This window comes from Elephas maximus, chromosome 6 (genome assembly GCF_024166365.1).
Source record: "Elephas maximus indicus isolate mEleMax1 chromosome 6, mEleMax1 primary haplotype, whole genome shotgun sequence".
NCBI lineage: Eukaryota > Metazoa > Chordata > Mammalia > Proboscidea > Elephantidae > Elephas > Elephas maximus.
In genome coordinates, this window is record NC_064824.1 from 107124651 (window position 1) to 107140291 (window position 15641).

The 15641-nt window shown below is 38.9% G+C and overlaps 1 protein-coding gene across 12 annotated transcripts in view; it reads left to right on the top strand.

Annotated features, from left to right (window-relative positions):
- PIKFYVE (phosphoinositide kinase, FYVE-type zinc finger containing) overlaps window positions 1-15641 on the top strand; it is an 84633-nt gene that overhangs the window by 10637 nt on the left and 58355 nt on the right. For 11 of the 12 annotated variants that reach the window (XM_049888010.1, XM_049888011.1, XM_049888016.1 and 8 more), the window contains 4 exons: window positions 2369-2487; window positions 3358-3529; window positions 10280-10487; window positions 12300-12389. In XM_049888010.1, the coding sequence (XP_049743967.1) occupies window positions 2369-2487; window positions 3358-3529; window positions 10280-10487; window positions 12300-12389 (589 nt within the window). The remainder of the gene's footprint in view (window positions 1-2368; window positions 2488-3357; window positions 3530-10279; window positions 10488-12299; window positions 12390-15641) is intronic. The other variant, XM_049888017.1, reaches the window with a different exon arrangement.

The window sequence follows — 15641 nt, forward strand, 5'->3', positions numbered from 1 at the left end:
AGTTAAAGGTGATAGAAGAAAGCCAGTGGGAGTAGGCATAATAGAGGAAAGGAATGCAGTTTTGGGAGTCAGACACATATCCTGGAATAAGGGATCCTGCCTGGTCTGGCCACTCTTCCCCATGAGGCCCTTGAGTGAAAAATAGGCACAGCTAATGGTGGTCTGCAGAGGGATATTTTATTACTAGGTAAGACTTGGCTCAGAACATCCGTCTTCTGGTTGTGCAGGATAAGGAGGAGAAACCAAGCAGAAGAGTTTCTCCTTAAGGACTAAAGAGCTGGCTGCGTTCATTACCTCTGCAGGTTTTCTAGGGCAATGAGCCTCAGCCTGGTTTTCATCAGCCAGTTGGAAGGAAGAATCACAAGGCGGGTGAGGGGAGGAAAAAAACTTGTCTTTGATGTTTTTATAAAACTTGATTTAAATGTTTCTAGGTGAAGCTTGTAAGGTCCACTTTACTGCAGTCCCCACTATTCCTGATTGTATTTTACCCAGCCCACTTGATTATGTTATGCTACCCTAGCTTCTTGAGCTTTTGAAGCCTCTGACTGTTTAATCAGTCAAGTTCCTTTCCTTCTAAAAGGCTGTAATTCTATAGTTTGCTAGCTCTGTGACCTTAGGAGGAGCCCTGGTGGTGCAGTGGTTAAGAGCTTGGCTGCCAACCAAAAGGTTGGCAGTTCAAATACACCAGCAGCTCCTTGGAAAGCCTATGAGGCAATTCTGCTCTGTCCTGTAGATTTGTTATGAGTTGTGACCGACTCGATGGCAGTGAGTTTGGTTTTGATTTGGTGACCTTAGGAAAGTCATTTAATATTCTAATATCTATTTTACAAGAGGAGCAACTAAAGTTATTTACCTGAGGGCAAAGGGCTAGATGAGATTTTCTCTTTAATCGAAGGTCTGTGGTTTCGTTGGTTCCAGGTTGAGAACAAGTCTCACTCTTCCTTTTCTAGTGAGTGATGCTCTTAGTACTTTGTCTTATTTCTAAGTGGCTAAATGCAAGGGGCTTCACAATTAATTGTTTCTCCTGCATGGGAGCACAGTCATTATGATTTAACAGCTTCATCTGTCTCATTTTTCAACTCATGAATTGTGAACAGTTGCTTTATATTCTGAGACTTGTGAAAAACTTGGTCATTCTAGCACTTATACTTTTGTATTCTAGTAACAACACATCTGAGGTACATGCTGAAATTAAAAGAACTCGACGGCATTGGGTTTTGGATTTATAGAAAGTTTTCAAAATTTTAAAATATAGGTTCAGATTTAGATAATTATTTCAGTCATTATTTTGGGGAACTATAAATTTAGATTTAGCTACGACCTCTAGATGTCCCCTTGTAATCCTTTCCCACCCAAAGTAAAACAAAGAACATCTAAAACAAAACTAGCAAATAAGTTTGAGGAATATTCAGGGGGGTTGTTTTCCGTCTTGCTCTGCCATAGTTATTAGGTTAAACGACCTAAGCGAATAGGGAAGCTCATCCTTTTTATTTAGTAAAACTACCTCCATTTCATCCTTAGGCTTTACAACTACCAGAGTTTGGGAACAGGTAGAAACTTTAGTTGTAATCTTGTCATAAGGAAATGATAAGTGACAGCTTTGCTGGGCAGATCCCATTCTGGCCACAGAGCTGGAATTTGGGCTTGTTTTATTGGTAGATCTGGCTTCAGGCTTGATATCTCAAATGAGAGTGATCCTTTTTGTTTGGAGCTATAGGGAGTGGTGGAGAAAAGGGGTAAGAGGGGTGGGGTTAGAGTTTTAATAATCCTCTGGCAGTTTTAATTTGCTTGGACATTGATCAAAGAAGATCTCTGGCAAAATTTATATCCTGGGTGTTCTGAAGTCTGTCAGAATCTCTGGGAGCTGGGCTATTAAATTCCTTTCTGATGATCTTGACAAGACCTTTGGATACATGATCTTGACTTTACTGAACTGTTGGACCAGATTGTTTACCTGTTGGACTTTGAAGATTAAGCTAGCTTAATACTCTGGGATTACTTTTCTTCTGCTAATGTTTTAGTGGATATTTGTTATGGGTTGGGACCAAAGGGCCTAAGAAATCATTAATGAATTTTGGTCCATTTAAGCAGTGCTCCTGTCACAGGCCTTAAAACCATGAGTGGTCTCAGACAATGTCTTAGGCATGAGGGCCTCTTACTTGCTTATGAAACACTGTTTTACATGGTAATAAACACTTTCAACATTATCTTATGCTTATAAAGACTAAACTCAATCTGTATCACTAGCTGGGAGAACGTAAGCATATGCTGACAACAGGAGGCAGTTTGAATCACATATGTATTATTGTATGTAGATACTGGGGACTGTTGACGAGGTTTTTTTCTTTTTTTTCCAAATCCAAATCAGATGCAAGAAGGAAACCAGAACCTAACTTTGGAGGTCATGACCCTCGTACAGCTGTTCAGCTTCGAAGCCTCAGTACAGTATTAAAACGCCTGAAGGAGATCATGGAGGGGAAAAGCCAGGTACTGTCTAGAAGCTTTATAAGATTACTTATTAAGCATTCATGGGAATTGATGCTGTGCTCACTGAAAATGGCATAATACCACTTGAAAGAAAGTTCAGGTTGTAATACTATCAGCTAAGAGTGCCATATTGTTTTACCCATAAGTTCTTAATTTTAATGTAGTCTAATTTATCAGTTTTCCTATTTTATAGTTAGTGCTTTTTGTGTTCTGTTTAAGTTTTTATCTAGCCCAGCGTCAGTAGATATTCTTTGATGTTTCTTTAAAAAACAAAACCAAATCTGTTCCCATCAAGTTGATTTCAATTCATAACGACCCTATAAGACAGAGTAGAACTGCCCCATAGGGTTTCCAAGGAGCACCTGGTAGATTCAAACTGCCGACCTTTTGGTTAGCAGCCGTAGCTCTTAAACACTATGCCACCAGGGTTTCCTTTCTTTAAGAAGCTGTATTATTTGTGTGAAGCATAGGGGTCCAGCTCAATTTTTTTTTTAGTTGAACCCAGCATCATTTTTTAATGAAAAGATCATCCTTCCCTGACTGCATTATAAATCTTGTCATAAATCCATATACGTGTGAGGGTTGTCCAGGACTCACTTTTCTGAGTTCTATAGCTCCATTTTTTTTCTATCCTTGTATCAATACCCCATTTGAAATTTCCATAGCTTTGGGATAATTCTTGATGGCTGGTACAGTTAGGTTCGTCAAGATTGTCTTGGCCATTTTAGCCCTTTGCATTTCCATATGAATTTTAGAATTAGCTTGTAAATTTCTGCCAAAGAAATCTGGATTTTTGATTAGGATTGCATTTGCCATTGTATCTTAATAATCAGTACTTTTGAGAAGTCTTACACATGTTTATTGTTTCAGGATAGTGACCTGAAGCAATATTGGATGCCAGATAGCCAGTGTAAAGAGTGCTATGACTGTAGTGAGAAATTTACAACCTTTAGACGTAGGCACCATTGCCGACTGTGTGGGCAGATTTTCTGCAGTCGTTGCTGTAATCAAGAAATCCCTGGAAAATTTATGGGCTACACAGGTAAGTGCGTTTTATTGAGTTTTACAGTTTTTAAAGGTCGTCTTTATAGTGACAATACAGGACCCGTATTAGCCATATCTTGGGCTTTATATGTAAGACATGGAGGACACAAAGGCGAGTGAGACACAGCTTCGTTCTAGAGGATTTTACAGTTGAATAATGAAGTAAGTGGGAACGTATATAAAGAGAGTAAAAGACAGATAATCATCGATGCTAGCAAAAAACTATAGGAGCACTAAAATTCGTTAGAAAAGATAGAGTAGATTACTAACTTAGATTACTATGACAGTTTTTGTTTTGCAAAGTACAGATCTTCCGTGAGTTATATGACACTGCTTCAGCAAATTGCATCTTTTTTATATTCTCAGTAAGGAACATAATAGAATTTTACCAATACAGAAAATTTACGTTATTTGTTGAAATAAAAAGAACTCAACAATGGTGTGTGGATTTATACAGTGACTTGAGAGTGGAAGGTGGGTAGACGTTACCAAAGACAGAACACTCTTACCATCTCTTTCATATTATTTTTGTTACCATGGCTCTATTCACATTTTTCACCTTAACTGCTACAAAGTTCAGACTCTCGTTATTGTTTACATGGATTATGGCTACAGCTTTCAAAAGACTTCTTTCCTTTTAGTTTTTCTCTACCTCTAATTCATTTTTCACACTCTATTCAGTATTCTTTGTAAAATGCTAATTTGATCGTGTCAGGGTATTCCCTTGTCTAATACCCTTTCGTTACCTTAGGATAAAATCCTATCTTGTTAATATGGTCACCGAGGCTCTTCTTTTCCTGGCTTCTGCTTACCTTTTTCTTTTGCCATGTCAGCCCGTTGCCTTTACCTGTTGTAATGCTCATAGTTTTTCACTGGGTCACGTTCTCTGCTTTCTTTAAATCCAGGACTTTGTCATGATGGTCTCTCCACCTAGAACTTTTCCTCTTCCCTGAGGTCCCCAGATGTCTCCCTTCCCCTTGGTGGGAAACTCTTCTTAGTGAGATATTACCCCAAAACTGGGCTGGGGTTCTGTTCTGTGTGCTGTCATAGCACTTGGTGTAGCCTTCTGTCTTAACACTTAGCTTGCAGTGTTTAACTATGGTGTCAAGAATGAGTAAAATGGAACAAGTGACACTTAATTTTGATTAAAATACATGCAAACTGAGTACCATATGATAGCATTCTTACAATGAAAAAAATGAAAAGCCGTTTGTTATAACCAAAACCAAACCAAACCCTGCTGTCAAGTTGATTCCGACTCATAGCGACCCTGTAGTAACCCTATAGGACAGAGTGTCCAGGGAGCACCTGGTGGATTCTAACTGCCGACCTCGTGGTTAGCAGCTGTAGTACTTAACCACTACGCCACCAGGGTTTCCCCGTTTGTTATACTTAGTAGTAATTTTGGTAAAAGCACAGCATAATTGACTTTCAGAAGCTTTTTGTTCCATGTCGCTTTGGTTTTCTAACATTAATGGAAAAAAAAGTTTTAAGGTAGAATTGTTAAATAACATGTTATTAGTAAAGTTTAATTATTTTAGCTCCTTTTTTAGTTCACTAAAATGTTATAGAGAAGCCCTGATGGTGCAGTGGTTAAGCACTCAGAACGCCAGCGATTCGAGCCCCTTATCCATTCTGTGGAAGAAAGACGTGGTGGTCTGCTTCTGTAAAGATTAAAACCATTGCTGTCTGGTTGATTCTGACTCACAGGGACCCTGTAGGACAGAGTAGAACTGTCCCATAGGATTTCTAAGGAGTGGCTGCTGGATTTGAATTGCCAACCTTTTGGTTAGCAGCTGAATGCTTAAGCGCTGCACCCCTGGGCTCCCTGTAAAGATTACAGCCTTGGAAATCTTATGGGGCAGTTCTGCTGTGTCCTATAAGGCCCTTATGAGTTGGAATGGACTAGGTGGCAATGGGTAAATCCCTCAAAAAATGATACAGAAATACAGGGTAGAAATGAAAACTTAAAGTTAGGCAGGACTACATTTTTAAATAATTTAACTTTTTTTTCTTAATAATTAAACATTTTAAAGTGTTAAGTAAACTTTTTTTTTTTTAAATTTAGGTACACTTTATTTTTATATGGCTTAAATTTCTACTATATTTTTAATGTAATTTAATCTGAGTATATTTTTATATGGGTTAACATTCTGCTATATTTCATTTCATTTGTACTCCCCCCCCCCCACAGTTAAGGGGTTTGTTAGGGAAGTGACAGGTTACAGTTCAGGTTCAGGAACATTCAACATGATGTTTTTCGATCAGGACAGCCTCTTTTCAGCTGTGCCCACAGGCACACGTCTCTCTGGCGCTTGGCCTCTGCCCTGCTCGGGCAAGTGTTACAAAGCTCTCTTAGCTTTGCTGGTAAGTATGCCCCAAGGTACCACACTCCACTAGTAAGCCTTGGCCCTAAGACACTCAGCTCCAAGTCCCAAAAAAACTAACTCTACCAAGAACCCAGAGGCACCCTACTCTGCCAGCAAGCTTCCTGCTCAAAGGCACTCAGCTTTTTTGGGGTACTGTAGTCTGTTATGTGTGCAGTAGCAGTATGTCTGAAACAATGTACATGTCACAATTAAAAAATACTTTATTACTAAGAAATGTTGACTATCATCTGAGCCTTTAGCGAGTCATAATCTTTTTGCTGGTGGAGGGTCTTGCTGCAGTATTGATGGCTGGTGACTGATCAGGGTGATGGTTGCTGAAGGTTGAGGTGGCTGTGGCAATTTCTTAAAATAAGAACTATGAAGCTTGACTCTTCCTTTCACGAAAGATCTCACTGTAGCATGCGATATGATTTGATAGTGTTTATCCACAGTAGAGCTTGTTTCAAAATTGGAGTCACAGTCCTCTCCAACCCTGCTCTAACTAAGTTTATGTAATATTAAAAACCCTTTGTTTTCACTTCAACAGTGTTCACAGCATCTTCACCAGGAGTAAATTCTGTCTTATGAAACCACTTTCTTTGCTTGTCCATATGAAGCAACTCCTCATCTGTTAAAGTTTTATCATGAGATTGCAGCAATTCAGTCACATCTTCAGGCTGTACTTCTAATTCTAGTTCTCTTGCTGTTTCCACCACATCTGCAGTTACTTGCTGTACTAAAATCTTGAATACCTCAAAGTCATCCATGAGGGTTGGAATCAACTTCTTCTAAATTCCTGTTAACGTTGATATTTTGCCCTCGTCCCGTGAATCACGAATGTTCTTAATGGCGTCTGGAATGGTAAATCCTTTCCAGAAGGTTTCCAATTTGCTTTGCCCAGATCCATCAGAGGAATTACAGCCTATGGCAGTAAAGCCTTATGAAATGTATTTCTTAAATATTGAGACTTGAAAGTTGAGATTACTGCTTGATCCATGAGCTGCAGAATGGATGTCGTGTCAGCAGGCATGACAACAACATTAATCTCCTTGTACATCTCCATCAGAGCTCTTGGGTGACCAGCTGCATTGTCAATGAGCAGTAAATATTTTGAAAGGAATCTTTTTTTCTGAACAATAGGACTCAACAGTGAGTTTAAAATATTTAGTAAGCCATATTGTAAACATATGTGCTTTCATCCAGGCTTTGTTTTCCATTTATAGAGCACAGGCAGAGTAGATGTAGCATAATTCTTAAGGGCCCCAGGATTTTCAAAATGGTAAGTGAGCATTGGCTTCAACTTAAAGTCACCAGGTGCATCAACTTCTAACAAGAGAGCTTCCTGTCTTTGGGAACTTTGAAGCCAGGCATTGACTTCTCCTCTCTACCTATGAAAGTCCTAGATGGTATCTTCTTCCAATATAAGGTTATTTCGTCTAATTGAAGATCGGTTGCTTAATGTAACCATCTTTATCAATTATCTTAGTTAGATCTTCCGAATAACTTGCTGCAGCTTTTACATCAGCACTTGTTGCTTCGGAAGACCTTGTACTTTTATGTTATGGAGACGGCTTCTTTTCTTAAACCTCATGAACCAACCTCTGCTAGCTTCAAACTTTTCTTCTGCAGCTTCCTCACCTCTCAGCCTGCATAGAATCAAAGAGAGTTAGGGCTTTGCTCTGGATGAGGCTTTGGCTTAGGGGAATGTTGTGGCTGGTTTTATCTACCCAGACCACTAAAACTTTGTCCACATTAGCAGTAAGGCTATTTTGTTTTCTTCTTCACTGGAGGAATGCTTCCAGTTTCCTTCAAGAAGTTTTTATTTGCATTCACAACTTGGCTAACTGGTGCAAGAGGCTTAGCTTTTGGCCTGTCTCAGCTTTCTGCATACCTTCCTCACTAAGCTTAGTCATTTCTAGCTTTTGATTTAAAGTGAGAGCATGTGACCCTTCCTTTAACTTGAAGGGTTATTAATTGGCCTCATTTCAGTATTGTCATGTCTCAGGGAATAGGGAGGCTGGAGGAGAGGGAGAGAGAAGGGGTATAGCCAGTCAGTGAAGCAATCAGAATTTATGCAGCATTTATTGATTAAGTTCGCCATCTTATATGGGCGTGGTTTGTGGCACCCTAAAACAATTATGATAGTAATATCAAAGATGGCTGATCACAGATCACCATAACAGAATGAAATGAAAAAGTTTGAAACATTTTGAGAATTACCAAAATTACACAAAGTGAGCACATGCTGTTGGAAAAATGGCACCGGAAGACTTGCTCAATGCAGTGTTGGCCACAAACCTTCAATTGTTAAAAAAAAAAAAAAAAAAGCAATAAGCGCAAAGCGCAATAAAGTGAAGTGCAATAAAACGAGGTATGCCTGGAGCCAATATTCATTTCTATCATACATTTAGGTTTGTTTTACAATATAAGGTAGGAGAAACATTCAGTATCCCTAGTACATTCAGATAAACATATAAACCCTTTTTTAAACATTCCAGTTTCATATTCTTCTCTCCATACCTTAACTACCTTCCAATTCATATGCATATGGCCAGTCTCTGGCTGGATGGCATCAGGAGAACTGGTCCCCTATTATTCATTTCACTTAACTGGCCTGGGCCCTGCTCCAGACCACTCCAGATGCAGCTTTTCTCCCCTCAGCTGCAGCATGACATTTGTTACTTTCCTTTCAGCCATTGTAGGTAACAAAGTAACCATCTAAGAATCAAAAGGTTCACCTTCCCATGCCCTTTCTTTCTCTTTCTAAGTTCTGTGCTTCCATGAGTCTAGAGCCATTGCAATGATCCCTACTTCTGACACCAACTGTAAAAAATGGCGTGGTGGAGATACCTGACCTCTAACATCACAAGGGGGTTGTAGAATCAAGATCAGCAGCCCAAGACTGAGTGCTATGAGGTGAAGGTCGGATATACCTCTTCTCGCCAGCCCTTTTTACCAATTTTGACACGAGCCGTCCCTCCCACAGCAGTGGCTATTTCACTACTGAGTTTGATAATTTGTTGCAGTGGCTACACAGAACTCACAGACCACACTCACAGACCACACTCACAGTTTAGGGCTTTATTAGGAAAGTAATAGGTTACAATTTAGGTTTAGGAACGCTCAGGATACAGTTCTTTGATCAGGACAGCCTCTTCTCAGCCATGTCCATAGGCACACTTCTCTCTGGTCCCTCTCTTTTGCCTTGCTCAGGCAAGTGTTACGGAGCCGTTTTAGCTCTGCCCATAAGCGCCCTGAGGCATCGCGCTCTGCTGGTAAGCCTTGGCCCAGTGGTGCTCAGCTCCAGCTTCCTGGGTTGGCAAACCTAGGACCTAGGTTCACCAAGTGTCCGGAGGCACCCTACTCCACCAGCAAGCCTCCTGCCTGAAGGCACTCATCTTTCTTGCTCTGTGGGCCAGGCCGCCCCTTGCTGGTCTCTTTCGTGGTTCTTCTGCACTGTTCTCTGCCGCTGCTTCTCACCGTCTGCGGTGCTACAACTCTCTGTCTCTCTCTTGGTCTCCTGGTTTCAGAATCTTCTCAGCACAGGGATCCCAGGTCCAAAAGACATGCTCCACTCCTGGCTCTCCTACCTTGGTGGTTGTGAGATCCTCCTAATTTGTACTTTTTGAGAAATTAAAAACAAAGGGAAATTGAGGGTAATTTGAAGGTTATTTCCAACCAATATCTGAGTTTTGCTCACATTTCAGGTATTAAATATCCTCCCAAGAATATTTCATTATAGCCACTCTAGTCTTTAGCTCCATCTTGCATATTGTATGTAAGCCCAGTTTCTATTAGCTAGTTTTTAAAATATACTCCTCACATAGGCCATTTTCTTGGCTTCACAATAAAAAACACAAACCAAAGCCATTGCCGTCGAGTCTGTTCTGACTCATAGCGGCCTTATAGGGCTTCACAATAGAGACCTTTACTAACATTTTTCCTTTTGTTGCCTAGGGAAAACGTTTTGCTTTGTGGGAAACGTTTTATGTACTTTTATTTATTTACTCAACTAAAAATTCTTTTCCTCCTTGAACCTACTGTCTCTGGTAGATTCATTATTTTAGACTCTTGAAAAATAATTCTTTTAAGTCCAGTTTTCTAGTATCAGTGGATTGTATTTTCTTAATTCATAAATTGTTGTTAGGTACCGTAAAGTCGTTTTTGACTCATATATTTGAGGTAATTGGGACATCTTATGAATTTATCATAATGATGGCTCCTGCAAATAAATAAAAGAGCTAACTATATAACTTCTTAAAAATGTCTTTTTTGGTAGTCTTCACTTGAAGACTTTTTCTGTTACTAGATTAAGGATTTAAAATGCTCTGTTGAGTAATGTATTAACACCAATTTTACTTAATTTTTTCTCTCTCTAGGAGACCTCCGAGCTTGTACATACTGTAGAAAAATAGCCTTAAGTTATGCTTATTCCACAGACAGCAATTCCATTGGGGAAGACTTGAATGCTCTTTCAGATTCTGCCTGTTCTGTGTCTGTGCTCGATCCGAGTGAACCCCGAACACCTGTTGGGAGTAGAAAAGCCAGCCGCAACATATTTTTAGAGGATGATTTGGCCTGGCAAAGGTAGCTTCCGTTAAATATAATTTTATTTGTATTTTAGAAATACTGATAGTTTTGTGACCTATGAGTGCTTTTGGTTAACATTTATTTTCTTTGAATGTTTCCTCCAAATTCATTATTTTCTTCCTTTTCTTGACTTGCGTCTAAAAGGTTCAGAGAAGATGTTTATGGATTGTGATATTGACTAATTAGAATGTAAGCTCCATGATGGGAGGGTCTTTATATCTTCCTGTTCACTGCTCTACCATTGGCGCTAAAAATAATGCATGGCATGTGTATGATCTTGATAAGTATTTGTTGAGTGATTCTTTAGACAACAGAAGTAATTGAAATGAATAATTCCTAATGTAGCCTTGTTAAGGAGGATGCCCATACAATCTAAAAAAAAAAAAAAAATTAGATTGTTTCCTTTCTAAGAAACATTGTATATTTTTTTACATTTCTAAGTGTGCTGCACTACCTGGTAGGGGGGATATTGTTGGCAGTTAGCTAGAACTGTTGGAATTAGAATCATTAAGTTCATCAGTTTCTGATTGTTTTCTTTAGCTAAATTGTTTTCTTAAGCATAATACCAAATTTGTCATTGCCAAAGAACTTAGAGCTTTCACTAACATCTTTCTGGTAAGTTATCTTCTCCATTACCTCTTAAGGGTGGGAGGATTATTAGTATGTGATCAACGACTTTATACAGAAGTAAAAATGAATGAATCGGCAGCTACATTGAACATGAATGAATCTCAGGGACGTAACGTAGAAAAGACAGTCACCTAATCATACATGCAGTTAAAAATATACAAAACTAACAGTACATCGTCTATGGATAAAGTGTGGTAAAAAGAAAAGCAAGGGAATGATAAATATAACAGGACAGTTCTGTCATCGAGGCAAGAAATCGGGGAATGGGATTGGACAGGGAATACAGAGACTTCAAAGCCTGTGGTGATGCTTTTTCTTAAAGTGTGTGGTGGGTGGCTGGGTGTTTGTGACATCATGACTCTTTAAAGTTTTTTTTTTTTTTTTAATTCTCAAAATCTGTCTTTAATAAAACAGTTTCTAAAAAGCATAGGGATTTTTCAGCTCCTGATTACTTTGGTTAGTAATGCCCTATAGTTGTAGTGTAGCCCTGTTGTGTGAGCTCAGAATTGGCAGTTGTGACTTAATGAAGCAAACTAGGTATGAAAGCTGTCTAAAAGATGTAGGGTGGGTGCCAAAGGTAGAGTAGTAGTTAAACTTTAGGTTCTCTGTTAATTGCTTAGTGTTCATTCTCTTTTAGTCATCATGTCTCTGTGGTAGGCACTACTTTCTCTTTTTGATGGATGTGTATGCTGAGGTTCAGAGAGATATTAAGTAACGTACCCAAGGTCACACAGTTCGTAAGAGGTAGAGCCTGTACTTGGCCAGGGTTTGTCTGACTCTACAGTGCTATTCCAGTGGGATATGGGGACTGAGAATAAAATGTTTAAACTCAGGGTTGTCTCAGAAAATCTAGGACAGTAAACTTCCTCCAGTCTTGTACATATGATGTGGAAAGGAGTTCTGTAAATTACCCATCTAACCAATGTTATTATTTTATTGGCATTCAGCATACTTAGTAAACTTGTTTACTGTCTTTTGGTATTTGGTGTACTTAAGATAAAAACCATATACAGTATTCACACTAGTTAAAGAAGAAATTAAAAATGACTCAATCCCATTATTACAGAGAAAAATACTTACTCTGCTTTAGAATATTAAAGTACCTCATTAAAAACTTTAAATATAGGTTTACCTTTTACTGTTCCAGATGATCTCACTGCATTCTTATTTTCTTTATAGTTTGATTCATCCAGACTCCTCCAATACTGCACTGTCAACAAGACTTGTATCTGTTCAGGAGGATGCTGGAAAATCTCCTGCTCGAAATAGGTAAACTGCCAAGTGAAAACACTTTATTGTCTTATTTTCAATTCTTTTCATAGTAATGAGAAGAATAGACAGTGAAGGATGGGATTGGTTGTTATACTTTCTTCTAGCTGTAGAAGCTGAGTTAAGTTATTTTCTTTTTGCTGGTCAGTACTTGCTTACATTCTCCCAATGGCACTTTCCAGTGTTCTCCATCGGTTTCAGATCTCTGAACCTATACCCTCTTCTTTTCTCACTCAGCAGATGGTCTCACTTCTTAGTACATGGCAAAGAGGGGAAATAAACCAGATGGGAACTTTCTCAGCTTTTATTACCAGTTAGCATCTTGATGACATTTGGAGCCATCCTTTTTCTCTTTTCTGCCTTTTAACCGAGGCTGATTCCTCCATTTGCATTCTAGACCCCTTCCCTCCCTGTTTCTTATTGGGCACCCATGGATGTTATGTAGTACACCTCTCTTTGCTGACTCCTTACCATTTAAACAAATGCAGGTCTTACTTACTCAAAACTAACACCCACTTTCATGTTCTACCTCCAGTTACTTGTGTTCTCAATTATTTCTTTTCTTCTTAGCCAAATTCCTTGAAATAGTTGCCTATACCATTCTACTTACATACTTTTTTCACTTCACTGGAATCTTGCTAACACCCACACCTACCCACTGAAAATGCTTTCTTTGTTGCAAGCTTAGGTTCTGAATAAGTGGTTATAAACCTGAAGAACTAGACATCTAAATTAGCATGGTTTAATGTACTTTCTGTTGCCATCTGTAAGATTTTCACTGGCCAGTTTTTTCAAAAGTAGATCGCCAGGTCTTCCTCAGTCTGTCTTATTTTGGAAGCTCTGCTGAAATCTGTCCACAATGGATGACCCTGCTGATATTTGAAATACTGATGACGTGGCTTCTAGTATCACAGTAACATGCAAGCTACCACAGTAACACGAACTGACAGGTGGTAGATCTTGGCTGAAAGCAGAGAATACCAGAAAGATTGTTACCTGTGTTTTATTGACTGTGCAAAGGTATTCGACTGTATGGATCATAACAAATTGTGGATAACATTGCAAAGAATGGGAATTCCAGAACACTTCGTGTGCTCACGTGAAACCTGTACATAGACCAAGAGGCAATTGTTCGAAAAGAAGAAGGGAATACTGTGTGGTTTAAAATCTGGAAAGGTATGGATCAGGTTTGTATCCTTTCACCATACTTATTCAACCTATATGCTGAGCAATTAATCAGAGAAGCTGGACCATATGAAGAACAATGTAGCATCAGGATTGGAGGAAGACTTATTAGTAACCTGCAATATGCAGATGACACAACCTTACTTACTGAAAGCGAAGAGGATTTGAAACACTTACTGATGAAGATCAAAGACTGCAGACTTCGGTATGGATTACACCTTATCCATAAAACAAAAATCCTTACACCTGGACTGATAACCAGCATCATGATAAACAGAGAAAAGATCGAAGCTGTCAAGGATTTCATTTTACTTGGATCCACAGTCCACACCCATGGAAATGGCAGTCAAGAAATCAAGTGATGCATTGTATTGGTCAGATCTGTTGCAAAAGATCTCTTTAAAGTCTTAAAAAGCAAAGATGTCACTTCGAGGACTAAGGTGTGCATGACCCAAACCATGGTATCCTCAGTTGCCTTGTATGCATACGAAAGCTGGACAATGAAGAAAGACTGAAGAAGAATTGATGCATTTGAATTACAGTGTTGGCGAAGGATATTGAATATACCATGGACTGCCAGGAGGAAGAATTAACTGCTTTGGAAGAAGTACAGTGAGAATGCTTCTTAGAAGCGAGGATAGTGAGACTTCATCTCACTTACTTTGTACATGTTATGAAGAGGGATAACACCAGCCCCTGGAGAAGGACATCATGCTTGGTAAAGTAGAGGGTCAGCTAAAAAGAGGAAGGCCCTTGACCAGATAGATTGATACAGTGGCTGCAACAGTGCAACACAGGACCAGGCAGTGTTTTGTTCTGTCGTGCATGGGGTTGCTATGAGTCAGAATGGACTCGATAGCACCTAACAACAACAGGGAGTCAGAACTGACTTGATGGTACCTAACAACAACGGTGTACTTTCAGTTTATTCTTTCAACAAGTAATTATTGACTGCATACACATTTAGTGCTGGGAATACAGCAGTGAATGGAAAAGACAAAAATTTAAAGCACAGAATAGCATAGGGAGTGGGGTGGGGATTGAAGTTTTAAATAATTCGGCCAGGGGAGGCCTCACTGAGAAAGTGACATTTGAGTAAAGATCGGAAGGAGGTGAGGGAATGAGCCATGTGGGTGTCTTGGGGAAGAGTAAACCAAGACAACAAAGGGGATAGCACATTCTTGAGAGAAACACTCCTGGTGAGGAGTGACAAGGAGTCCTGCAGACCTGGAGTAGAGCGATACTGCAATTAGTTGTAAGGACCTTGTCATTTACTCTGAGTGAGGTAGCAGGCTATTGGAGAGTTTTAGTTCTTATTTTTACCTAATTTTTAAATATTTTGAGAAAATTTGAAACATGGAGAAAAGTTGTAAGAGCAGTAAAATGAGCTCTCCCATATCCTTCATTGAGATTCATTAATTATTTATATTTTGTCCATTTGTTTTGTCACTTTTTATGTAATATACGTACCATTTTTTTCTAAGCCATTTGAGAGTAAGTTTCAGACAAGTGTTTTTTAGTATTTAAGTATTTCCTCAGAGCAATAATATTCTCTTGTGTAACCACAATACAAATTCAGCAAAGTTAACAGTGATAAATTTCTATTATCTGGTATATAGTATGCATTCTTATTTTGCCAATTGTTCTAATTCCTCTAGGGCAGATTTTCCCCAATCTGACTTTGTCCAGAATCATGCATTACATTTAGTTGTCTTGTCTTTTGATCTGCTTTAACCCGTAACAGTCCCTAAGTCTTTCTTTTTCATGATACTGATGTTTGTGAAGACTGTAGGCCAGTTGGTTAGTAGAATGCCTATCAGTTTGGGTTTGTCCAGTCTTTTTTCATAATTAGATTTAGGCTGTGCATTTTTTGGCAGGAATACTACATAAATGATGTATTCTCAATTTATTGTTTCAGAAATAATGTAATACAAGTTTATGCCATTATTGGTGGTGTTGACTGGATCTCTTCATTAAGGTGGTGTCCACTAGGTTTCTCCACTGAAAAGTTACTGTTTTCCCCTTTGTAATTCATAAATAATGTGTAGTGGAGATACTTTGAGACTG